The sequence below is a fragment of the Amblyraja radiata genome, chromosome 7 (assembly GCF_010909765.2).
Source record: "Amblyraja radiata isolate CabotCenter1 chromosome 7, sAmbRad1.1.pri, whole genome shotgun sequence".
Classification (NCBI taxonomy): Eukaryota; Metazoa; Chordata; class Chondrichthyes; order Rajiformes; family Rajidae; genus Amblyraja; species Amblyraja radiata.
This window is the reverse complement of record NC_045962.1, coordinates 3396605-3424573: the sequence shown is the minus strand read 5'-3', so window position 1 is coordinate 3424573 and position 27969 is coordinate 3396605. Positions and strand designations below refer to the sequence as shown.

At 45.4% G+C, this 27969-nt stretch overlaps 1 protein-coding gene across 1 annotated transcript in view; it reads left to right on the top strand.

The window, feature by feature from the left end:
• The window catches only part of etv5 (ETS variant transcription factor 5), a 41628-nt gene extending 29608 nt beyond the window's left edge, over window positions 1-12020 (top strand). Inside the window, exons 11-13 of the mRNA XM_033023567.1 lie at window positions 1822-1991; window positions 7184-7285; window positions 10176-12020. Coding sequence (XP_032879458.1) covers window positions 1822-1991; window positions 7184-7285; window positions 10176-10394 — 491 coding nt within the window. The 3' untranslated portion in view covers window positions 10395-12020. The remainder of the gene's footprint in view (window positions 1-1821; window positions 1992-7183; window positions 7286-10175) is intronic.
• The last annotated feature ends 15949 nt before the right edge of the window (window positions 12021-27969 follow it).

Below are 27969 nucleotides of genomic sequence, written 5' to 3'. Positions count from 1 at the left end.
CACCAGATGGAGCATCCTCATCCGATTGGCAAGAATCAGATGGAGGAGGGTTCGGGCAGCAGCACACAACCACTCCATCCACCAGTCATTTCAGCCATATTGATGCATGGTGATATTACTCAGTGGCACGCTGCTGCCCACAGAGACCATCATCTCCAGTTAGACCCACGTCTGTACTGGAAGGGAAATATGAGTGGTATCTTTCAAGATGCAATCTAATCTGTTTCGGGGCCCTCTGCTAATAAATATCAGAGCTGCCAAGTAGTACGGATTTTCGGTATTTTGTACGGAAATGCGACCAGAATACGGATGTACGGAGTTGCTTTGTAAAATACGGATTCTTAAAAAATCGGCCCGACTTACTGTTTCATCTTGCTGCTAAAAAAATGCAAGGACATAAAAAGTTATACTGTAACTTGAAAAATTATAGCAGATTAAATCTAGTAGTATTTTAAATTTCAAGATCTGGATGATTATTTTTGTACGCTTTGATCGGCCTGTCCCGCTACAGGTTTAAACAGCGCTGACAGTTTAACGCGTGGGAATTTTAAACACTATGGGTTCTAAAAATAACGCTCCCAGCTCTAGCATTATTGCCTTTACACATAGCGCTATGAGCTTTACACATAGCAATATGGGTCACAGACTGTTTGGGGAGGGAGAGAGGGTGTGGGAGGGGATAAGAGAGAGGGAGAAAAAGGAAGGAGCGAGAGAGAGAAGGTGGGAGGGAGATGAAGGGAAAGAGAGGAAGGAGGGAGAGAGCGAGGCAGGGAGAGGGAGGCTTCCAAAATGGCTTCTACATCTTCATCTGGTGCTAAAAGCAGGAAGCAGCCGTTCAAACAGAAGTATACAAAGAAATAGCAATGAATGCGCTGTCAAGTAAGGTGTGTAGAAGACATCTCAATTGGTAGCAAAGTTATGCATTCTTGTACTCTTACACGGGTATAACCGCACATAAAAAACAACACTTTTTTCAGCAAAATGGCACAGCGTAAAAATACTGATTTCCTCAGCAAAATACTGATTTTCAGGTACTAGAATACTGAAATGCTCTGACACAACTTGGCAGCTCTGAAATATCTAAACTGCATTTTTAGTTTCGTTCATCAGTTTATTGTCATTTATGTAAACACTTTGATAGAAAATAGGTGCAGGAGGAGGCCATTCGGCCCTTCGAGCCAGCACCGATAGTTTCATGTTAAACTAAAAATGTAGAATAGATGAATCGGGATCCTTGTATTCTCACTGATCTATGCAACAAGTTCAGTGCCCGCCTGGTCTGTATTTTTGTTGAAAGGGATAAAATTGAGTCATTCATAATTGCTTACTGAGTGTGCCAGCAATTGAGCTTGAGCCAAACATGTTCAATGAAGGACCTCTCTAATGTGATTTGTTCACCTCAATGTGACTTTTTTGTTTGGTCATGAACGAGCTGAACATGTGGAAATGTAAAATCGCCACACATTCTTGGCCAACATAAAATATACAAAGTTCTAACCTCGCTGTGGAGCAGATATACACACGGCAAGATTTTGTTTTTGACGGTGGTTTGACTAGCCGTTTTGTTTAGACAGGAATCTATTCAAGAAGATAGGTACAAAATGCTGGAGTAACTCAGTGGGACAGGCAGCATCTCTGGAGTGAAGGAATGGGTGATGTTTCAGGGTCGAGACACTTCTTCCAGAGATGCTGCCTGTCCCACTGAGTTACTCCAGCATTCTGTGCCTATCTTGGGTATAAACCAGCATTTGCAGTCCCTTCCTGCACTGTTCAAGAAAATGACAAGCGGCTTCTTAAAATTTGCTTTGAATTGTTTTACAGATAAAGTCAAGCAAGAATCGCCGGTGTACAGAGACAATCTGCCGTACCAGCGTCGTGGTTCTTTGCAGCTGTGGCAGTTCCTGGTTACTCTGCTGGATGATCCCGCAAACTCCCACTTCATTGCGTGGACGGGCAGAGGCATGGAGTTCAAGCTGATTGAACCCGAGGAGGTATGTGCTCCACATTGTATCTCTGTGTGTGTGTGTGTTAGTGAACACTGCATGTTGCTTCTGCTGTTCTGGCATCTTGCATGGCCTGGATTTTCACCTCTCTGTGGCTGGCAGCAATTCCCTCAGTCGCTTGTGGCCTTAACCACTGGGATTTAGTCCCTCAGCTGTGGCCTCTCCAACTATCTTTATAGAGATTCTTTTAAAATGGACTACTTTTACCAATTAGACAATAGGTGCAGGAGTAGGCCATTCGGCCCTTCGAGCCAGCACCACCTTTCAATGTGATCATGGCTGATCATCCCCAATCAGTACCCCGTTCCTGCCTTTTCCCTATAGTCTCCTAATTTGAGGAAGGACCTTCTTGCTATTGAGGGAGTGCAGCACAGATTCACCAGGTTAATTCCCGGGATGGCGGGACTGTCATATGATGAAAGAATGGATCCACTGTGCTTGTATTCACTGGAATGTATGATGAGAGGGATCTTATAGAAATATATAAAATTCTTAAAGGATTGGACAGGCTAGATGCAGGAACAAATTTTCCCGATGTTGGAGGAGTCCAGACCAGGGGTCACAGTTTAAGAATAAGGGGGTGCCATTTAGGACTGAGAATGAGGAAAAACATTTTCACCCAGAGAGTTGTGAATCAGTGCAATTCACTGCCACAGAAAGCAGTGGAGGCCAATTCACTGGATTCAAGAGAGAGTTGGAATCAAGGGATAGGGGGAAAAGGCAGGAACGGGGTACTGATTTTAGATGATTTGCCATGATCATATCTAATGGCGGTGCTGGCCCGAAGGGCTGAATGGCCCACCTGCACCTATTTTCTGTGATGACCTTTCTTTTCTACCTCTTTGTGGTTGTGTGAAGCACTTTAGCGGTGTATTACTACAGAAAAAGGGCGCTAGGTAAATGCAAGTTTCCTTCTCAGCCTTCTCGTGAAGCCGGCTCAAAGTTTGACTTTGCAAGCCGATCATGCCACAAGATATTTTGCAATGTTAAGAGAGGAGGCTGTGGTCTGTGAAAGTGGCCTTTGTTTGTGCTTGCCATGACAGTGAATGATTTAAAGAAACACGAGTTAGAAAATGAATAATTCTGCACAAGTATATGTCTGAGGGAAAAAATGTCACCTATCCATCTCCTCCAGAGCTGTTCGCTAACCCGCTGAGTTACTCCAGCATTTTGTGTCTGCGCTGAGTTACTCCGGTACTCTGTCTTTTAATTTGTTACGGTTTGTTTTTGGACTTGAGGAATGCTGCAGCAGTATTGCGATGGGTGGTGCAGCTATTTCACAGCTTCAGTGTCCAGGGTGATTTCTGTGTGGAGTTTACATATTCTCCCTGTGACTGAATGGGTTTTCCCCATGTGCTCCTGTTTCCTTCCACATCCCTGTTGGATGCAAGGCTAATTAGCTGCTGTAACTCTCACATACACACACACACACGCACGCACGCACACACACACACACACACACACACACACACACACACACACACACACACACACACACCCATTGTAGGTGTCTGGTCAGTGAAGCCAGGAATGTTAGGAGCATATGTCATCAGCTTGGAGGGAAATGGATGTGATTGATAGTATCGCTGAGAGAACCAGCATAGACTTGGGCAGAGTGGCCTCCTGTGCCAAACGGAAATATGAACTAAGAAGATATATGTATGCGGAAAGAAAGAAATTTCAGTTTAGAGATACAGCACAGAAACAGGCCCTTCGCCCCACCGAGTCCGCACCGACCAGCGATCCCTGCACATTAACACTATCCTACACTCACGAGGGACAATTTACAATTATACCGAGCCAATCAACCTACAAACCTGTACATCTTTGGAGTGTGGGGGGGAACCGGAGTTCCCAGCGAAAACCCACGCAGGTCACGGGGAGAACGTACAAACTCCGTACAGACAGCACCCTGGCGCTGTAAGGCAGCAACTCTACCGCTGCACCACCCAAGTTTGATTTATCCGTTGGAATAGTTCATCTGAAAGTCATGTTTCTTCAGCAGAATTATTTGAATAAAATAATCTGTATGGAGCATATCCTTTGTTCGTTATTTTTGTAACCGTTGCATATTAAACTTCTGCGTGTACAAGACAAAGTAACTATTCAAGGCACAGGGGTTATTTTTAACATTTCTTCTTCCCTTTCATATGTCCTTGAATCAGACCTAACTGTCCTTCGTGACTCGGGAAGATAAAGTAGAATTACCCGCGTGGATTGTGTGTTTACCCAGAAATGATGCTTATAAGTGGGAGTCAGATTCGGTGGCATTCGTGAGCATGTTCCTGGAAATCAGGCAGGCAGGGAAATATGCACTAGGCGCCCTGTTTCCCCGGAGATGGGCCTGTTTTCTTGTTTTTACGTGTCAGTATGTCTGTTGCTCCGGGGTTTTAATAAACCCATTCATCTCTACTGCTGGGGCGCGGTTGTGATTTATGAATGGAGATCTGTGGCCGCACCCTGTCATTAGAGACAAATAGCTTTGTTCAAAGCCTGAAACGCTACAAAATTATGAATGAAGCTGGATCAAGAAACAGTCACATCTCTCCACTGACTTGTGTGCCTGGAGCTGCTGCTTGTATATTTAAATTAGCGTGGGTGGCGTGTGCGAAGGCATCTGCCATCTTAATTTGCTGAATTTGTTTGTGCTGTAGCCCAGTCCAGAACGGCTGTGGAATCATCAATCCACAGGTGGTTTCAGAAACAAAATTATTTTGTTCCCTTCAGGAAGTATTTCCTCACAACTGTAACGCACGCGCACACATGTTGTTCAATGTTTGCTGAACTATTGGAATAAAAGGGATAAACGTTCCCGCTGGGCTCGGGAAAGGTCTTGCAGAAACCAAAGGACATTTTCCTGATGTGAAAACTGCTGTAAATGGGGATGACTAAAAGCTGGTGCAGCCAGTAAACAGCTGGGTAGGCCTGTTAAACGTAGACTGATGCAAATCACTTGTTGTACACAACCAGTTCCTGCTCGTTACATGAACGAGAGCTGTATTCAGAACTGGGCAAGAATGTCTGGCCTTTTCCTTCATGAGCCCCATAAATAATTTTAAAGAGATGTGTAAATGTGAAGATCCCGTTCAAATGAACAGCTATCTGTTGGCACGAGTTCATCTTGATATCCTGATATAGGACTCAGTAACCATGAAGACTGTTTCTGTAAGACTAGCCTTCAGTCCCACAGCACCAAAACTGAACAAAGCATCTGAAAGGAAAAGTAAAAACTGCACATGGCCGGAATGTAGGGGTGGAGGTTGCTGGGCAGATTTAAAGCACCCCTGTTTCAGTGCTTGGGACAGAGTAGTCTTTCCCAATCCTTTAGTAAGGAGCTTGCCACATAGTTTTACCTGCCTTCAAAGTAAATTATGTCATTCAGCAAATCCACAAATACTTTGTAATTCAACCCTTAGGTGATACATTTCTCTTTCAACGCGAGTACAAGTGTTTTTGTGCAGGAAGGAACTGCAGACGCTGGTTTAAACCGAAGATAGACGCAAAAAGCTGGAGGAACTCAGCGGGGACAGCCAGCGTCTCTTCAAGAAGGGTCTCGACTGTCCCCCTGAGTTACTCCAGCTATTTGTGTCTATCTTCGGTAGAACAATGGAACATGTGTCAAGTGACTATCTGTGTCGTATGCGTGAATGTTGTGGATGTCTGAATGATGTGTTTTTAACACTACATAAAGACCTCAGCAGCTCTGCATAACTGGAGAAGACACCTTGTGCTTTTGAAACAGAATGAAATGAAAGACTCTTTCTTAGTCAGTGGCTGATCAAACCACTTTTCAACTGAAAGCTTCCTTATCTGATTTGTATGTCAGTGGTGAAGGTGATGAGATCATGTTTGCTGCTAATTAGAAAGGCCACAAGCTAACATGAAGGAAGCAGTATTAGAACTAACCTTGGTTGTTGCAGCCTTTCATGATAAATGCTTGGTGGATGTAGTACTCTGCTCATTCGATCACTTGGAAATCTCCAAAGGGATTTGAAGCCTGCATTAAGTTGCAGCACTCAATGTCCAGTGAGCTAATTTTAGGACTACTAAAGGCTACTTGGATTTTAAGAATATTTATTACCCTGATATTCGTGTCACATTAACACCTTTTTTTTAATCATGTTTTGCATTCATAGTTATATTTTCAATCGATTGGGTTAAAATACTTTAAAAAAGGTGTCCTTGCAAGCATAGGCCTTCCATTTCAAAGGGTTTCACAGATCAGTTTATTGTCACATGTACCAATTAAGGTACATTAAGTGAAACTCGACTTACCATACAGCCACACTAAAAAAAAGCAACAAGACACACAACTACATAAAAGTTAACACAAACGTCCACCTCACTGTGATATTCAGTTTAAGGATCAGCGTGCAGTTAAGGAATAAATTCGCTGCAAACTCTCATTTAAGATCACGCTTCATTCACATCAAGAACCCCATTAGTCAGCAGCTGATGGATGCCCTGCTACTGTTACAGTAATAACCTATGGGACTTCTATTGATTACTGAATTCTGACTCGTGTTACTAAAATGTGCTCTAATGGAACAAAGATCAATAGCATATCAACAGAATCTGCGGTCATTTTATCTGTGCATCCTTTTAGTTCATCTGCACTGTGTTCTCAGCCACTAACACATTAACGTGGCTGTAGGTGCAGAAAGGAACTGCAGGTGCTGGTTTACACTGAAGATAGACACAAAATGCTGGAGTAACTCAGCGGGACAGGCAGCATCTTTGGATCATAACTGGAGCAGAGTTAGGCCATTCGGCCCATCCAGTCTACTCCACCATTTAATCATGGCTGATCTATCTATCTCTCCCTCCTAACCCCATTCTCCTGCCTTCTCCCCATAACATCTGAGACCCGCACTAATCAAGAATCTATATATCTCTGCCTTAAAAATATCCACTGACTTGGCCTCCGCAGCCTTCTGTGGCAAAGAATTCCACAGGTTCACCACCCTCTGACTAAAGATATTCCTCCTCATCTCCTTCCTAAAGGAACGTCCTTTAATTCTGAGGCTGTGACCTCTAGTCCTAGACTCTTCCACTAGTGGAAACATCTTCTCCTCATCCACTCTATCCTGGCCTGTCATTGTTCTAGTGAAGGAATGGGTGGCGTTTCGGGTGGATATCGTTCCTCAGACTGAGCTCTTCTCCCCTCTGTGCCGCTGCAGGTTGCCCGTCGCTGGGGTATTCAGAAGAACCGTCCCGCCATGAACTACGACAAGTTGAGCCGCTCGCTGCGCTACTACTATGAGAAGGGGATCATGCAGAAGGTAAGGTCAGCGTCTATAAAGACCAGCAGCTTTTCTAGAGTGTCCACACCTATTGTCCCAGAGTAGACCCTGCTAAAAGCCAGCTTCTTCCAGCTTCGGACGATAGCTAAAATAAAACAATTCCTTCAGTTTGATGGCCTTGAAAAGATCTTCCACGCATTTATCTCCTCCCGCTTCGATTACTGCAACTCCCTTTACACTGGCATCAGCCAATCTTCCCTGTCCCGACTTCAACTGGTCCAAAACGCCGCAGCGAGACTCCTGACGGGCACCCGAAAAAGGGACCACATCCCCCACGATCCTGGCCTCTCTCCACTGGCTCCCTGTGCGGTTCCGTAAACATTTCAAGATCCTCCTTTATGTCTACAAACGGGCTTAATGCCTTAACGGGCTTGCCCCCACCTACATCAAAAGTCTGCTTACCCACCACTCCACCTCCAGGTCCCTCAAATTGGCCGACTTGGGGTTACTGAACATCCCGCGGTCTAGGCACAAGCTCGGGCAACCGCGCCTTTGCGGTTGCAGCTCCTCGACTGTGGAACAGCACCCCTCTTCCCATCAGAACTGCCCCCTCCATCGACTCTTTTAAGTCGAGACTTAAAACTCATCTTTACTCTCAAGCCTTTCTTGACGTCCTCTGAGGGAGGGTTATATCTATGTATTTATGTATGTATTTAATCTATGAACCAATGTTGTATAACGTTAGTACCTCCACCAATGTAAAGCACTTTGGTCAACGAGAGTTGGTTTTTAAACGTGCTATAGAAATAAAAGTGACTTGACTTGACTTGACTAAAAGTGGCAGCAGTATCTGTGTGAAATCCGTACACTTGCTACCCACTCAACACGCTGAACACAAGGGTGGACATTTGTTCTCCATCACGTCCTCAATAAGTAGCAGATTATTTTTTGGTGGAGCAGAATTTTGGATGTTTGTGTTCGCATTTGGAGAGAATTTCAAGTCCAGCTGCTGTTACTTAGCACCTTATCCACATGTTAGCAGAGACTAATTTCTACCACTCATTAGTCTTAGAATGATACAGTGTGGAAACAGGCCCTTCGGCCCAACTTGCCCACACCGGCCAACATGTCCCAGCTACACTAGTCCCACCTGCCCGCGTTTGTCCATATCCCTCAAACCTGTCCTATCCATGCACCTGACTAACTGTTTCTTAAACGTTGAATAGTCCCAGCCTCAACTACCTCCTCTGGCAGCTCGTTCCATACACTCACCACCCTTTGTGTGCAAAAGTTACCCCTCAGATTCCTATTGAATCTTTTCCCCTTCACCTTGAACCTATGTCCTTTGAAACCTACCACAATTTAACTAGGAATGGAATTCTGTTTCTGTTCAAAATGTGAATCTTGGGTTGAGTACAGTCTTCCAGATTGGTGGCACATATTTTCTGCTTGCAAGTCGTCAGCTATGTATGGAACTGCTGGCTATTCCTATTGTGGCTGCTCAGTTGATCACCTCTGTTGGGATAGCTCTTCCACTGGTAGACTCCCCACAGAATCCAGAGGCGAGGGGTGGGAACAGGCCCATATATTCCATGGGCTTACACTGGGGAATCTGGACACTGCCAAATACACACATCACGTTCATTTTAATGGGAAGAAACAGCTTTAGATGAAAGTATGAGTAATTCCTTTTTATCTATCCAAGTTCATTTAAATCTATTTACATTTTTCCGATAGTTTAGTTTAGAGATACAGCGTGGAAACAGGCCCTTCGGCCCACCAAGTCCGCACTGACCAGCGATCCCCGCAATTAACACTGCCCTTCAAACACTAGGGACAATTTACATTTATACATAGAAACATAGAAAATAGGAGGTACACAAAAAAGCTGGAGAAACTCAGCGGGTGCAGCAGCATCTATGGAGCGAAGGAAATAGGCAACGTTTCGGGCCGAAACCCTTCTTCAGACCGAGCGAAGGAAATAGGCGACCATAGAAAATAGGTGCAGGAGTAGGCCATTCAGCCCATTTAATATGATCAATGCTGATCATCCAACAATATCTCGCCAATCCTGCTTTCCCCCCATATCCTTTGATTCCGTTAGCCCTAAGAGCTAATACCAAGCCAATTAACCTACAAACCTGTACGTCATTGGAGTGTGGGAGGAAACCAAAGATCTCGGAAAAAACCCACGCAGTTCACTGGTGCGACTCGTCCTTGATTATGCTGCTGGCCTTGCCGAGGCAGCGTGAGGTGTGAATGGAGTCAATAGAAGCGAGGTTGCTTTGTGTGATGGTCTGGGCTGCGTCCACAATTTGCTGCAATTTCTTGCGGTCTTGCAAACCAAGCTGGGATGCATCCTGGTAAAATGCTTTCTGTGGTGCATTTTATCCATTGTATTGGGATTGTGATTGTACATTGTCTTCTGGTTAATAATTTTAACTTATAATTATAATTTCATTTGTAATTATAGCTTTTAAATCCATCTCTATGCACGCAACAAAAGCTTTTCACTGTACCCCAGTACAGGTGACGCTGAAGTAAACATGATAGGGGTGAACAATGTATAATGGACAATACTATAACTTACCCAATACAATGGATAAAATGTACCATAGAACGCATTTTAAACGTAAATTTAAGAATAAGGGGTAGGCCATTTAGGACTGAGATGAGGAAAAACTTTTTCACCCAGAGAGTTGTGAATCTGTGGGATTCTCTGCCACAGAAGGCAGTGGAGACCAATTAGAGCTAACGGAATCAAGGGATGTGGGGGGAAAGCAGGAACGGGGTACTGATTCTGGATGATCAGCCATGATCATATTGTGCTGGCTTGAAGTGCCGAGCGGCCTAGTCCTGCAGGTATTTTTCATGTAATCTGTCGGAAGGAACTGATGAAGCTAATGAGTGTGTTTTTTCCGCCCTACAGGTTGCAGGGGAACGATACGTGTACAAGTTTGTGTGTGATCCCGAGGCACTTTTCTCGATGGCCTTCCCAGACAATCAGCGTCCCTTTCTGAAGACGGAAATCGACTGCCACGTTAAGGAGGACACCGTCCCTCTCACGCATTTTGATGATAACGCAGCCTTCCTGCTGGACACGGATCAGTGCAACAATCTGCCGTACCCCGACGGCTTTGCGTATTGACTGAATCACATCTTGTGACTGAATACATCACTGTCCAGCTGATATAAAGCGCATCCCTGTGTGGTACTGTTGCACTTGGCTGTATTAAAAATCCAGCTCTTCAGAACGTGGAACCGCCTAAAAAAAGTTGTCCGGCAGCATCGCACTACTGAAGAAGCTGCCACGTGCTTCACTGATGATGCACTAACAAGCCTGGGGTTAGGGGGGGAGGGGGAGGGGAGGGGGGGGGGAGCCCAGCGACCCGGCTGTGTGTTGCTATCAGAAATGCATTCAGGTGTGGCATTTGTGATTGTTCAGTGTGGCATTCACGGGGCTTGGATAGACCGCGTGGCTAGCGTTTGTAATGACAATCTGCTTTGTGTTGGACAGCTGCCTTTGTTGATGTTAAAGGGCTTCGACTTGCACAATCCCACAGTTGTATCATGGGACAGACTCTAAGGAAACTATGCACTGTAGCATGTGGAGCTGTTCCCTGGACTGGATACAAACTGGTGCTGTATTAAAATAGCTCAAGACAATAGTCCTGTCTACCTGAGACTTTTAAGTAGAGTACAGCTTGCAGTTTATTGGGTTTATTTTTAAATGCTTAAATGTTTTAAATCTTTGAAACCTGAAGTCTTTGGCACCTTGCACACATTGAATTTTGTCCTGATCCTTTTCTAAACTACACATGTATATGTAGCAATTTCCAAATGTTTAAATCCCACTGTATCAAATGAAAAGAAAGACTTTTGCTTGAGCTTAAAACTGCATTTGATATTGTTCTTCCCCCTCTCCATCCTAATCCATTATGCCCTGCCTGTCAGTCTATCATCCAGTCTATGTACGAGAGGAAAAACAGTATCAAATGCTTCATAGCTTGATTGGACTCTGGGGAATGTGGATGTTCCACACCATTTGTACATATATCACCCTCTAAACACTTCTCGCAATGTAAGATTCGATCACCTCCTTTTAGAGTGGATTAGATGTGGAGGTAGGAAAAAGGGAAGAAATCTGCAGGTATTTTTCAAAATATTTTCAAAAATAAATATGAATATTTGTAATTTTTTTTTGTCTTTATACTCAAGGCAAAATCAGTTTGTTAATGGCACTGCACTCTGAAAGACTAGAGTTCCGATATTTTGATGATGTTACTGCTTTAATCAGGGGGTTTACTGTGTAACACAGTTCATTCTGCTGCAGGTTATACATGCCAGCTTCAAGCTTTGCATTGAATATCTTTCACAGTTTAATCTTTTGGAAGTTTGAACAATGGTTTGACTGTTCCTGCTCATTCTATCGTGCAATGGCAAGTTGCAATTGTATAATTGCGAGCATAATTATCCACGTTGATTCAGTTCTTGACATTTTATGTACAAAGTCCCCAGGATTTTATATTTTTTGTTTGGAAACAAAGGTTATTTTTACACCAGGTCTCAGTTGTATTTTATTTGGGCTGTTTCTGCTTTTACTTTTTGAAATTATGTGCTGCAAAGTCTGTTGATGACCGTAAAATTTATTAATCCAGCAAATTTACGATGTTTATTTTCAAACCCAGATGTACATTGAAGGAAACCTCTTGTCATGTACACCAAATAAATGTTTGATCTCTCTCTGTACAATAAAGGTTTTCTTGGCCTTGCACTTGTTTACATTTTGTTTTGTCAAATCAGGTTCAAGATACTAGGTTAATAATGTGTCAGTCTTCAAAGCATAGAATGTGTCGGAAGGAACTGCTGGTTTACACCGAAGATCGACACAAAATGCTGAAGTAACTCAGCGGGACAGGCAACAACTCTGGAGAGAAGGAATGATGGAAAAATGTGCTGGCTCTGGAGAGGGTCCAGAGGAGGTTTACAAGAATGATCCTTTGAATGAGTGGGTTAACATATGATGAGCGTTCGACTGCACTGGGCCTCTACTCGCTGGAGTTTAGGTTGAGGGGGGACCTCATTGAATGTAACAGAATAATGAAAGGCAGAGATAGAATGGATGTGGAGAGGATGTTTCCACTGGTGGGAGAGTCTAGGACCAGAGGTCATAGCCTCAGAATTAAAGGGCGCTCTTTTAGAAAGGAGGTGAGGAGGAACTTTTTTAGTCAGAGGGTAGTTAATCTGTGGAATTCATTGCTGTGGAGGTCAAGTCAGTGGATATTTTTAAGGCAGAAATAGATAGATTCTTGATTAGAATGGGTGACAATGGTTATGGGGAGAAGGCAGGAAAATGGGATTAGGAGTCAGAGATCAGCCGTGATTGAATGGCAGAGTAGACTTGATGGGCCGAATGGCCTAATTCTACTGTAACTTGTCAATGGGGGACATTTCGCGTCGAGCCACTGGGAGGGGGGGAGGGGTTGTAGCGCTGGAGTGCCCCTCCCTCCCAGAGTGGCCCGTCCTGCCTTGCCAGTGCATTGTGATGTCACTCTGATTTTTTTTTTCCAAAACGGGTGAGTTTGAAGAAATCGGGCTGCTTTTAAAATTTAAACGATTAATAACCGGAAATATCAGTAGAAATGTGACGGGGAAAATGACACCCCGGGAAAAATGTGGGTAGGGTGTGTGAAAATGGGAGGACTATGGCCTAGCGTTTGGAAGAAGATAGGAATCAACCAGATTGACGCACACAGAGACTCAAACAAGACAAAGACTTTTAGTTATATAGAGATTTGACAGAAAATGATATAGACCTGTAGTAAAAACTGGATACAAAGGGCTGTGGCAGTGTAGATAAAATGGGATGAATGAAAGCGATGAACCGTGGTTACCAGACTGAAATAAATGATATAGTCCTGTTGGACAGAGGACCATATTAAGATTCATGCTGGTAGATTTTCTGTCAAAGATACCTAACTTCATGAAGCTAGTTACTCTTCAACACATTGTTGAATATCAACAAATTCAGAACAGACACAAAAACCTGGAGTAACTCAGCGGGACAGGCAGCATCTCTGGAGAGAAGGAATGGGTGACGTTTCGGGTCGAGACCCTTCTTCAGACTGGTTAGGGATAAGGGAAATGAGAGATACAGATGGTGATGTGGAGAGATAAAGAACAATGAATGACAGATATGCAAAAAAGTAACTATGATAAAGGAAACAGGCCATTGTAAGCTGTTTATAGGGTGAAAATGAGAAGCTGGTGCGTCTTGGGTGGGGGAGGGGTAGAGAGAGAGGGAATGCCGGGGCTACCTGAAGTTAGAGAAATCAATATTCATATCACTGGGCTGTTAGCTGCCTGTCCCGCTGAGTTACTCCAGCATGTTGTGTCTATTTTCGGTGTAAACCAGCATCTGCAGTTCCTTCCTACACAGTGATCATTTTCCAATGTTCTATAGATTCAGGATCAGTTCCTGTGGATTGGAGGGTAGCTAATGTTATCCCACTTTTTAGGAAAGGCAGGAGAGAGAAAACAGGGAATTTTTGACCAGTTAGCCTGACATCAGTGGTGGGGAAGAAGTCATAGCTTCAGAATTAAAGGATGTTCCTTTAGGAAGTAGATGAGGAGGAGGAATTTCTCTAGTCAGTGGGTGGTGATTTTTGTTTAATTCATTGCCACAGAAGGCTGTAGATGCCAAGTCAATGGATATTTTGAAGGCAGAGATAGATAGATTCTTGATTAGTAGGGGTGTCATTTATGTGGAGAAGGCAGGAGAATGGGGTTAGGAGGGAGAGATAGATCAGCCATGATTAAGTGGTGGAGTAGACTTGATGGACCGAATGGACTAATTCTACTCCTAATTCATCACTTATGGCATTATGATAAAACAGAAAGGGAATGTTAGGGTAAGACTGGACGCTGGCTTTGTTTTCATAATAGTGACTGAGGGGGGAGTCATTCGAGGTATAGATAATCATGATGGGGAAGGGCATGAAAGGACATTGATACGGTAGAAATTAGGAAGCTCTCGCCATGGCATGTCTAAAATAAGAGCGCATAGATTTACGATAAGTGGTTGAGAGGAGACCTGAAGAAAAACCTTTTTAAGTGTCATTAAAAAATTCGCCAAGTTAGGAAATCCTTGCTTTAAGATATCATTTGTTCCCAAAACAAACTAGAATTTAATCTGTAGGTTCACAAATGGAAGCCACACAGACTGTGGGGACAAATGTGAGGTTATCCACTTTGATAGCAAAAACAAGAAGGCAGATTATTATCTAAATGGTGTCAAATTGGGAAAAGGGGAAGTACAACGGGATCTGGGGGGTCCTTGTTCATCAGTCAATGAAAGTAAGCATGCAGGTACAGCAGGCAGTGAAGAAAGCTAATGGAATGTTGGCCTTTATAACAAGAGGAGTTGAGTATAGGAGCAAAGGTCCTTCTGCAGTTGTACAGGGCCCTCGTGAGACCACACCTGGAATATTGTATGCAGTTTTGGTCCCCTCATTTGAGGAAGGACATTCTTGCTATTGAGGTAGGTGTACAAGGTTAATTCCCGGGATGGCGGGACTGTCATATGCTGGGAGCATGGAGCGGCTGGGCTTGTTTAGAAGGATGAGAGAGGTCTTATTATAATAATAATAATAATAATAATAATACGGACTCGAGGTCCAGACAAGGGGCAACATTACATTAAAAATGCATTGCATATTAAAAATATCAAAGTACATATAAAATCTTATTATATCACATAAAAGCATCATAAATTATATATTTTAAAAAACACAATACATGAATTAAAAATCCAGATTAAAAGAATGATCAATGTCCTACAAGGAGACAACGATACCAGTGTCTCCACAACTGGGATTTGTAGCGTGTAGTGCTAGCCCTTATGTTTGACAAGGCCACAATAATTACATTTTTAGAGTAATTTATCCTGCAAATGAATTTATACATATGATTTCTTAGGATAGTAAAGTAAAGTAAAGTAGTAAAGTAGCCTTTATTGTCATTCAGACCTTGCGGTCTGAACGAAATTTTGTTGCCTTGCAGTCCTACATATAGTAAAAAATGGCAAAAACACACACAAAAAACACAAATTAACATCCACCACAGTGAGGTGAATACTCCTCACTGTGATGGAAGGCAAAAGTCTTCAGTCTATGTCTCTTCCCTTCTTATTCTCCCTCTGCGCCGAGGCGATCCAGGCTTCGGATGTTGTGACCCCGCCGGGCGAAGGTAAGTAATGTCAGTCCCGCGGCTGAATCCAAGCTCCGCGAACGGGCCGGTTCAGCTCCGCGGCCCGGGGTGGTCGAAGCCGCCGAAGCTGCGGCCCTCCAGTTCAGAGGACACAGCTGTTGTCGCGGGAGCGCCGGAGAACAGGTCACCAACCTGCGAGCTCCCGACGATATCGTCCACCGGGCCCGCGGCCGGTCCTCCGAGGTCGGATCGCTGCTGCCACTGCCGTTGCCCGCTGCGGGGTCGGGTCGCCACTGCTCGCTCCGGGGTCGGGTCGCCACTGCCCGCTCCGAGTTCGGGTCGCCACTACCGCTGCCCGCTCCGGGGTCGGGTCGCCACTGCTCGCTCCGGGGTCGGGTCGCCACTGCCGCTGCCCGCTCCGAGTTCGGGTCGCCACTGCCGCTCCCCGCACCGGGGTCGGGTTGCCACTGCCGCTGCCCGCTCCAAGTTCGGGTCACCACTGCCGCTGCCCGCTCCGGGGTCGGGTCGCCACTGTCCCAGCTCCGAGCGCGGGTCGCCACTGCCGCTGCCCGCTCTGGGGTCGGGTTGCCACTGCCGCTGCCCGCTCCGAGGGCGGGTCGCCGCTGCCCGCTTCGAGGCCGCCTGCTCCACTATTAGGCCTCGGCGCAGGCGGAGACGGAGACGGGGGATACGACAAGAGAAGTCACATCACCCCGAAATAAGAGACCAAAACCATCTAATGTACAGACACCTGCAGCCACAAACATGTTACCAGCACTACACCATCTAGGTTTCCGTAGCAGTGTTCTCATGGCATCATTATATGACACCTTTAGTCTCTGCATACTTGTCTTTCAATAGTTCGACCACAGGTGCGCAATGTAGAGTGGTGTGCAGTATGCTCTAAATAGCAACATCTTCACCACATCTGCACACGCACCAAATTTACGCAAGAGAATATTCGCCTGTACATACAGCATGCATCGTTGCCTATAAATATCCTCATCATCTGAAACATATAAGATCATTGAGGGTTTGGACACGCCAGAGGCAGGAAACATGTTACCGATGTTGGGGGAGTCCAGAACCAGGGGCCACAGTTTAAGATTAATGGGTAAGCCATTTAGAACGGAGACGAGGAAACACTTTTTCACACAGTGAGTTGTGAGTCTGAAATTCTCTGTGGGCGGCGGAGGCCGTTTTTTGGGATACTTTCAAGAGAGAGCTAGATAGGGCTCTTAAAGATAGCAGAGTCAGGGGATCTGGGGAGAAGGCAGGAACGGGTACTGATTGTGAATGATCAGCCATGATCACAGTGAATGGCGGTGCTGGCTCGAAGGGGGGGGGGAGGGGTGGTGTGGGGGGGAGGGGGTAGTGTGGGGGGGAGGTGGTGGTGTAGGGGGGGAGGTGGTGGTGTGGGGGGGGAGGTGGTGGTGTGGGGGGGGAGGTGGTTTGGGTGGGTGGGAGGAACGGGGGAGGGGTAAATGGGTGTGAGGGGGGAGGGGGTGTGTGGGGAGGAGGGGGATGGGGAAGGGGGTGTGGGTGTGTGTAGGGTGGAGGGGAGGTGTGTGGGGAGGAGGGGGATGGGGAAGGGGTCGTGTGGAGGGGGGAGGGGAGGTGTGCTGGGAGGAGGGGGAGCGGGTGGGGGAGGGGGGGTGGGAAGGGGTGGTGTGGGTGTGTGTAGGCGGGAGGGAGGTGTGTGGGGAGGAGGGGGAGCGGGATTGGGGGGGGGGTGGGAAGGGGTGGTGTGGGTGTGTGTAGGCAGGAGGGAAGGTGTGTGGGGGGGAGGGACTCCACTCAGCGGCCACCGGCCATGGCACCACACAGCATCTCCCGACTCCACACATCGGCTTTCGGGTCGAGACCCTTCTTTAGCCCATTGAGAAGCTCGGCTAAATTGACAATGGCATTGTCCACATTCAACAAAAGCCCAGATTCTGATTTTTGTTCATCTTGAGTCAAACATCATATCATCCTTGGCCATGTTGTAAAAAAGGTTTGCATTATACACGATGCAACCAGCCAGCATGCTGACTCGGATCGGCAACTTGAGCGTCCAGGAGCGGAAAAGAATGCAGAAAGTTGTGACCACTGCCCAGTCCATCATCGGCTATGACCTCCCCACCATCGAAGGGATCTATCGCAGTCGCTGTCTCAAAAAGGCTGGCAACATCATCAAGGACCCTCACCATCCTGGCCACACACTCATCTCTCTGCTGCCATCAGGTAGAAGGTACAGGAGCCTGAAATCTGTTACATCCAGGTTCAGGAATAGCTACTTCCCCACAGCCATCAGGCTATTAAACTCGACAACAAACAAACTCTGAACTATAACAGCCAATTGCACTTTATCTGTTTATGTATGTGTATATAAATGGTCTCTGCTATATAGACACACTGAACTGTTCTGTATTTATGCTTACTCTATCCTGTTGTGCTGCAGCAAGCAAGAATTTCATTGTCCTATCTGGGACACATGACAATAAACTCTCTTGACTTGACTTGATTTGAATTCCAAGACAGTTAACTTGCAGACTGGTAAAACTTGAAGGATTTTTATTAAATGTATTTTCCAAGATGCCTTTTTACTTCTGAATAAAATCACCAATTCTGGACTGTTTTATCTTGCAACTAAATCCCATGAGATTGCCTCCTCAATTAATTTCAGACTAACCAGCATTTATTAATCAAATCAGTGAATAAACAAGCATTGCTTTCAATATCAGGAAGAATCTCGCCTAGAGACCGAGCTGTAACGTCAGCATTTACCCACACGGGTCTAATTATATACTTCTTGCTTGGGGAGGCTCTGAGATTTCAAAGTGTTTCAGATGATCAAAGGCACAGTCTATCTATCATCTCAATACATCAGGCCAGTGACATCAGAAGGTTATCTGAAACTAATCCATTTATGTCTCTGATGGTACACATTTACAGTTCATTAATGTTGTTGCATTTTGAGGCTCAGCATAGTTTAGTTTATTGTCATGTGTACCGTGGTACAGTGAAAAGCTTGTGTTGCGTGCTAACCAGTCAGCAGAAAGACAATACATGATTACAATCGAGCCATTTACAGTTTACAGATACTGGATAAGGAAATAATGTATAGTGCAAGATAAAGTTAATAAAGTCTGATCAAACATATTCTGAGGGTTTCCAAAAGAAACATAGATAGAAACATAGAAAATAGGTGCAGGAGTAGGCCATTCGGCCCTTCGAGCCTGCACTGCCATTAAATATGATCATGGCTGATCATCCAACTCAGTATCCTGTACCTGCCTTCTCTCCATACCCCCTGATACCTTTAGCCACAAGGGCCACATCTAACTCCCTCTTAAATGTAGCCAATGAACTGGCCTCAACTAACTTCTGTGGCAGAGAATTCCAGAGATTCACCACTCTCTGTGTGAAAAATGTTTTTCTCATCTCGGTCCTAAAAGATTTCCCCCTTATCCTTAAACTGTGACCCCTTGTTCTGGACTTCCCCAACATCGGGAACAATCTTCCTGCATCTAGCCTGTCCGACCCCTTAAGAATTTTGTAAATTGTAAGACGTAGATAGTGGTACAGGACTGCTCTCTAGTTGTGGTAGGGTGGATTAGTTCATAAATTCATCAATTCATAAATTCATAAATTCATAAGTGATAGGAGCAGAATTAGGCCATTCGGCCCATCAAATCTACTCCACCATTCAATCATGGCTGATCTATCTCCCCCTCCTAAGCCCAGTTGCCTGAGAACAGCTGGGAAGAAACTGTCCCTGAATCTGGAGGTGTGCGTTTTCACATCTCTATACCATGTGCCTGCTGGGAGAGGGGGAAGAGCGGAGAACCTTCATCCCTAATATACCATGTTTTCTTATTAGCGGAGGAGACCCTGTAACTCAATCAGGTATTAATTCCCCATGAACTAAACTGTGTCTTTTCATCTCCAATGTGAAGCACCACCAGCATTGGGCTGTATCCAGACTCCACATTATATCACGTGCCATTATTCTTATTTTTAACAAAGGGGAATAATTGCTTATCTTGACCTAGAGTGGCACGGTGGTGCAGAAGTAGAGTTGCTGCCTTACCGCGCCAGAGACCCGGGTTCGATCCTGACCACGGGTGCTGTCTATGTGGAGTTTGTACGTTCTCCCCATGACCTGCCTGGGTTTTCTCCAGGATCTCCAGTTTCCTCCCACACTCCAAAGACATACAGGTTAGTAGGTTAATTGACCAGATTAGAGACAATTAGAACCTGTGGACGATGCAGACCTCTACAGACAGGCCAAGTACAAACTGAAAAGAGGAATCAGAGCTGCCAAGGAAAGGTACTCTGAGAAGTTGAGGAGCAAGTTTTTTACCCAGAGTAGGGAATCAAGAGCCAGAGGACATCGGTTGTAGGTTCGTGGGGAAAGGTGAGAGGCAACTTTTTCACAAAGAAGGGTGGTGGGTGTATGAAACGAGGCGCCAGAGGAGGTAGAATTTAGGAGATTGAGAGGGGATCTTATAGAAACGTACAAAATTCTTATGGGGTTGGACAGGCTAGATGCAGGAAGATTGTTCCCGATGTTGGGGAAGTCCAGGACAAGTGGTCACAGCTTAAGGATAAGGGGGAAATCCTTTAGGACCGAGATGAGAAGAAACTTTTTCATACAGAGAGTGGTGAATCTCTGGAACTCTCTCCCACAGAGGGTAGTTGAGGCCAGTTCATTGGCTATATTTAAGAGGGAGTTAAATGTGGCCCTTGTGGCTAAAGGGATCAGGGGGTATGGAGAGAAGGCAGGTACAGGATACTGAGTTGGATGATCAGCCATGATCATATTGAATGGCGGTGCAGGCTCGAAGGGCCGAATGGCCTACTCCTGCACCTATTTTCTATGTATCTATGTATCTATGTAGTTGAGGCAGGTACTCTGACAACATTTAATAGACATTTGGACAGGTACATGAGGGGTATGGATCAAACCTGGGCAGGTGGGACAAACGTAAATGGGACATCTTGAACAGCTTGGGCAAGTTGTGCCAGTTGGCCTGTTTCCATGCTGTATGAATCCATGACATGGTCTGAGTAGTATTGATCTATCATTATCCCCTGTACCCAGATACAGTGAAATAACTTAGCTTTGCATGCTCCCTGGGCAAATCATGTATGAGTACATCATGAAGTGCAAAAGAATAAATAAAGAAGAATGCACAATACAGTGTTCAGTTACAATAAAAGTGCAGATAAAAAAAAGTGCAGGGGCTATTACAAGGTAGATTGGAAGACCAGGAATTCACCCTTAGCTTATGAGAGGTCCGTTCAAGAGTATGATAACAGCAGGGAAATTTTATTTATTTATTTTAATTTAGTTTAGAGATACAGCATGGAAACAGACCCTTCGGCCCACCGAGTCTACAGCAACCAGCGATCCCCGCACATTAACATTACCCTACACACACTAGGGACAATTTTTACATTTATAGCCAATTAACCTATTAACCTGTACGTCTTTGAAGTGTGGGAGAAAACCCGCGCAGATCACAGGGAGAACGTTCAAACTATGCTGGACAAACTCAGCGGGACAGTCAGCATCTCTGGATAGAAAAATGGGTGACATTTCGGGCCGAGACATTTTATTTTTTTAGATCCATTCCCTTTTCTCTGGTTAGATATAAATTTTCACTCTCCTCTACAACATGATCCCAAAAGATGAAAGGATATGAATGTTTGCAGAATGTCTTAAACCTCGCATCAACATGTGTCTTTATTTCATTTAAGTGGCTGCTACTATGGCCCAGTCCATCACCGGCTTTGACCTCTCCACCATCGAAGGGATCTATCGTAGTCGCTGCCTCAAAAAGGCAGCCAACATCATCAAAGACCCACACCATCGTGGCCACACACTCATCTCACCATTGCCATCGGGAAGAAGGTACAGGAGCCTGAAAACTGTAATGTCCAGGTTCAAGAACAGCTTCTTCCCCACAGCCATCATTATTAAACACGACAACAAATAAGCTCTGAACTGCAACAGACTGGTATTATTATTGCATTATATTTGTTTATTTATAGAGTATGTGTGCATGTATATATACACACTGAACCTTTTTTCTTCTCCCGCTATGTACTTTGTTTACATATTCTGTTGTGCTGCAGCAAGCAAAGGTCCTGTCCTACTTGGTGATTTTTTTTCGGCGACTGCCGACATCATATTAGTGTCGCCAAAAGATTTTGAACATTTCAAAATCCAGCGGCGATAAAAAAATTGTTGCGACACTTGATACGTCAATACGTCAATACGAGCATCACCGCCACATCACGCCGCGTATTTGTCGGTGAACTGATACGACAGTCAATGATGCCGGCAGTCGCCGAAAAAATCGCCAAGTGGGACAGGCCGTTCAGAATGTTATTGTCCAATCTGGGACATATGACAACAAAACACTCTTGACCAAAGATCCTGTAGTAAGCAAGATAGTTCACTCCTGCTAAATGCCACGGGCTGACATGTAGTACGCAACGGAACAGAACGTGAGCCTTTTTTTCATACATTTCCGTAACCGGACCTGACCCGACCCGACCCGACTTGCAGTGTAATCAACGTTGCGGGGGAACAGTCTGTGTTAATAAATTTAAATTCTGAAAATGAGAAGCTTTTTACCAAATAACTTTTATTTTTACGAGGATGTTTCCGTAACCGGCTTCCGTCTCCGCATTATTATCCTGTGGGATCTTTGGTGCGGAGACGGAAGCTGGTTACGGAAATGGGGCTGAAAATTACCCATGAATCTGCTCATGACCGTATTGCGTCTTTTTCGTCGAGTGGTCCATCTTGCTCGCTATAGGATCTTTGCTCTTGACTCTACTATAAATGGTTTATTTTACAGTGCCCACCGTAAAAGTTTAACAATCCTTTTTTGTTTGGTTGCCTACCACTGAATATGAATGGCTCACTCATAATAGCAAAAAGCTATTGAATTAAGAAAAGCTGCTGAACGGGACGGTAACATTGACGAGTTGATGCAATTAGTGTAATAGTCCAAGATTAACCAGCTCATGATTTCATTCTCATATCATTTATTTTATTCAAGCGCATGATGTTTGAAAAGGATTAATCTGATTTAGCAATTCCACAGGGATGAAGTAAATCCAGTTTACATATCTGGTTAAATTCAACGCAAATGACCAGCACTGATTTAATCCCTCTTCCATTGGTGGCTGTGCCTTAAGCTGCCAAATCCCTCAGCCATGAACATTCCTCAAATGTTTCCATTGCTCTGCGACTATTTTGTTATTTAAGATGCTCTTTAACCAAGCTTTTGACCATACAATACCATACGATAGAACTTTATTTACCCCAGGAGGGAAATCGGTCATAAAAACATAAAATACATGAAACATGAAATTAAAGTGACGAGTGGAAAGGCTTGGGGGATGTACAAAGATTGGGGGGGGGGGGCGGGGGGAGTCAGTCTCAGTCTACCCCACGACAGAAGGGGGAGGGGTTGTACAGTTTGATAGCCACAGGGAAGAAGGATCTCCTGTGGTGTTCTGTCCTGCATCTTGGTGGAACCAGTCTGTTGCTGAAGGTACTGTCTGAAGGTTGCTGAAGGCATCTGTTCGAATACAGGTCAACATCATCTCATTTTGCTTAATATTATTTATTCATTTTTCGTTTTACAGAATGCCTCCACCCCTCAGCTATCCAAGCACTTATTGCTTCATCTCTGGGTGCTTTAGGGGGTTGCCTTTTTAAACTGCTGCAGTCCAAGTCATGAACAGGTCCCGAAATGCTGGTGGGAAGAGAATACTAGAGTCTACAAGCAGAGACGATGAATGAAAACAACAATATATTTCCAAGTCTGAATAATGTGCAACTTAGAGGGAAACCTGCCTGTCCATGCATCTGTTGCACGTCCCTCTTGAGAGTAGAGGGTGTGGATTTGCGAGATGCATTCAGATTATGTTGGGCCTCTGCACCAGAGGGTACAAATGTTTAGGGTGAAAGTGTTGAAGTGCGTTCCTGATCGGTGCTGAACATTGATCGGAAGCATGATTGAAGCTGAGTTCGGGTACAATGCACTCTTTAGCTCATAGTGTCATAGAGTGATACAGTGTGGAAACAGGCCTTTCAGCCCAACGTGCCCACACTGGCCAACATGTCCCAGCTACACTAGTCCCACCTGCCCGCATATGGTCCATATCCCTCCAAAACTGTCCTATCCATGTACCGTCCAAACGATGGGATAGTCCCAGCCTCAACTACCTCCTCTGGCAGCTTGTTCCATACACCCACCACCCTTTGTGTGAAAACGTTACTCCTCAGATTCCCATTAAATCTTTTCCCCTTCACCTTAAACCTATGTCCTCTGGCCCTCGATTGGCCTACTCTGGGAAAGAGGCTCTGTGTATCTTAGACCCGATCTATTCCTCTCATCTAGTGCTGCAGCCCTCATTCATCTTGTTGTGACCTGTGGACCTGCCCAATATTCCCCTGTCTGGATTCTTTCACAATGTCCTCCATCAATTTGAAGCCATAAAAAGCTCTGCTGCTGATGTCCAAATTCATTTCTCAAAATTGGAATGATTCCTAATCAGGTACTGAAGATACTTCAAAGATTGCAGGGTGAAGGCAGGGGAATGGGGTTGAGAGGGAAAGATAGGTCAACTATGATTGAATGGCACAGTAGACGTGATGGGCTGAATGGCCCAATTCCGCTCCTATCTCATATGAACTTTACTATCTGGTGATAACTGCGGACTAGTTCAGTTTAGTGTCACATGTACCGAGGTACAGTGAAAAGCTTTTGTTGCGTGCTAACCAATCAGCAGAAAGACAATACGTGATTACAATCGAGTCATTCACAGTGTACAAGTGTTGTTGGATGAGTGGAGATTTAGAAGAGTGGAGCGATTGTAATATGTAGGAAGGAACTGCAGATGCTGGTTTACACCGAAGATAGACACAAAATGCTGGAGTAACTCAGCGGGACAGGCAGCATCTCTGGAGAGAAGGAATGGGTGACGTTTCGTGTCGAGACCATTGTTCAGAAGAAGGGTCTTGCACAATAAACGTCACCCATTCCTTCTCTCCAGAGACGCTGCCTGTCCTGCTGAGTTACTCCAGCGTTTTGCGTCTATGAGCGATTGTAATGCGTGATAGAAACATAGAAACATAGAAAATAGGTGCAGGAGGAGGCCATTCGGCATTTCGAGCTAGCACCGCCATTCATTGTGATTATGGCTGATCGTCCCCAATCAATAACCCGTGCCTGCCTTCTCCCCATATCCCTTGATTCCACTAGCTCCTAACTCTCTCTTAAATCCATCCAGTGACTTGGCCTCCACTGCCCTCTGTGGCAGGGAATTCCACAAATTCACAACTCTCTGGGTGAAAACGTTTTTTTCTCACCTCAGTCTGAAATGGCCTCCTCTTTATTCTAAGACTGTGGCCCCTGGTTCTGCTGGTGATTGCAGGACCACATCCGTGACGATCACACAAAGAGTCGCCTGGGTTGGGTGCCATGTTGGATCCTCATGATTGGTAGCCGGGTTTGAACAGGAGTAGATAATAGGTGCAGGAGGAGGCCATTCGGCCCCCCGAGCCAGCACCACCATTCACTGTTATCATGGCTATTCATCCACAATCAGTACCCCGTTCCTTCCTTCTCCCCATAATCCCTTGACACCGTTATCTTTAAGAGCTCTATCTAACTCTCTCCTAAAAGCATCCAGTGAATTGGCCCCCACTCTGGGTGAAAAATATTTTCCTCATCTCCGTACTAAATGGCCTACCTCTTATTCTTAAACTATAGCCCCTGGTTCTGGACTCCCCCAATATCAGGAACATGTTTCCTGCCTCTAGCCTGTCCAAACCCTTAATAATCTTATATGTTTCAATAAGATTCCCTCTCATCCTAAATTCCAGAGTTTACAGGCCCAGCCGCTCCATTCTCTCAGCATATGACAGTCCCGCCATCCAAAGGTTCATAGATTCAAAGGTTCATTTATTGTCACATACACAATTGGTGTAGTGAAATTCTAGGTGATAGACTTCTGACCGACATCCACTATAAACCCACTGACTCCCACAGCTATCTTGACTGCTCTTCCTCCCACCCTGCTTCCTGTAAGGACTCCATCCCCTATTCCTAATTCTTCCGTCTACGCCGCATCTGCTCCCAGGATGAGGTGTTCCACAACAGGGCATTGCAAATGTCCTCATTCTTCAGGGAACGGGGGTTCCCCTCCCCTACTATAGATGAGGCTCGCACCAGGGTCTCCTCCATACCCCGCAACACTGCTCTCTCTCCCCATCCCCCCACTCGCAACAAGGGCAGAATCCCCCTGGTCCTCACCTTTCACCCCACTTGCCGGCACATACAACAAATAGTCCTCCGTCAGTTTTGCCACCTCCAACGTGACCCCACCACTCGCCACATCTTCCCATCTCCCCCCCTGCCTGCCTTCCGCAAAGACCGCTCCCTCCGCAACTCCCTTGTCAATTCTTCCCTTCCCTCCCGCACCACCCCCTCCCCTTGCACTTTCCCTTGCAACCGCAAGAGATGCTACACCTGTCGCTTTACCTCCCCCCTTGACTCCATTCAAGGACCCAAGCAGTCGTTCCAGGTGCGACAGAGGTTCACCTGCACTTCCTCCAACCTCATCTATTGCATCCGCTGCTCTAGATGTCAGCTGATCTATATCGGTGAGACCAAGCGTAGGCTTGACGATCGTTTCGCCGAACACCTCCGCTCGGTCCGCACTAACCAACCTGACCTCCCGGTGGCTCAGCACTTCAACTCCCCCTCCCATTCCGTATCCGACCTCTCTGTCCTGGGCCTCCTCCACGGCCAGAGTGAGCACCACCGGAAATTGGAGGAACAGCACATCATATTCCGCTTGGGGAGTATAATATTTAGTATTTAGTATATCTTTATTGTCATTTTCCTGAGTACTCACATACCCAGAGGAAACAAAAAAACATTGCTCAACCAGTGTCCATTCAGTGTGCAGTAAAAAATAAATAGAAATAAAAATACATATATCATGAACAAATTAAACACTCTACTCTCTACTAAACATCAACAGGCGTTCCGATCAGCAGCGGCACGACAGTGGCTCTGCTGCAGTGTGTCCAGGTTGGTGGTTGGTGCGCGATACTTTGGCAGGGGGCAAAGCCCGTTTATCAGTCTTATAGCCTGCGGGAAGAAGCTGAGGAGCATCCTGCTGGTTTTGCAGCTAATGCTCCTGTACCTCTTCCCAGATGGCAGGATGGAGAATATGTGATGCGATGGGTGGTAGGGGTCTTTGATGATGGAGATGGCTCTGCTGATACATCTCTTCCTGTATATGTCCAGCAAGAAAGGGAGTGGAGCACCAATAATCCTGCTGGCGGTCTTCACAATCCTGTCTAGTTGGTGCCGTTCGTACGCCTTGCAGCTCCCGAACTAGGAAGTGATGCCGTAGGTTAATGTGCTCTCGATTGTCCCCCTATAAAAAGTTCTTAGGTGTGTAGTGGGGAGACCTGCTTTCCGTAGTCTTCGGAGAGGGTGTAGTCGCTGCTGGGCTCTCTTGACCAGTGCTGTGGTGTTGGTCGTGGACGTCAGGTCATCTGACAGGTGGAGTCCTAGGAACTTCATGCTGCATCCTGGTGGCATGAACATTGAATTCTCACAATGCTGTTAACCCTTGCTGCCTCCTCCCCTTCCTACCTCAGCCCTCGGGCTCCTCCTCCTTTTTCCTTTCTTCTCCCCCCCCCCCCCCCCCCCCCCCTATCAGTCTGAAGAAGGGTTTCGGCCCGAAAGGTTGCCTATCTCCTTTGCTCCATAGATGCTGCTGCACCCGCTGAGTATCTCCAGCATTTTTGTGTACCTTTGATTTTCCGGCATCTGCAGTTCCTTCTTAAACACATAGTGAAATTCAAGTTGCCTTGTAAATTCAATTAACCTTGTAAACCTATGCTGCACTCCCTCAATAGCAAGAATTGGTATTGAATTGGTAAAAAAGAGTAGCACTGGCTCTGATTCCTGCATGGTTATAACTACTGGTTTACTTTTACTTCCCAGGCAAAGCCAAGTGGATTTGTGGAAGTGCACCCCTGCTCAAGGCAACAGTTTCCAGAGTGTAATGCAAGGGACCTTTCACACCAGCATGAAGTGTAAAGGTGACAATAGCTACTGAACAATGCATAATGGCCAGAGTACTTCACAGATGCAGCAAACAATTTACATCCAACTATGTGGAGGAAGGAACTGCACATGCTGGTTTAAACCGAAGATAGACACAAACTGCTGAAGTAACTCAGCGGGACAGGCAGCATCTCTGGAGAGAAGGAATGGGTCACGTTCCGGATCGAGACCCTTCTTCGGACGCAACAAATTCTTACATCCAACAATCGGCTGCTCAAAATGATTTTGGAAACAGACATTTCTATTTCATTTGTGAAAAGAAGTTTTGAACTACTAGCTTTCAAAATGCCGTAGCAAGTAGGCAGTTTATGTTATTGCTATTTCAGATTTGCAGTCTTTATTTCAATTAAGTTA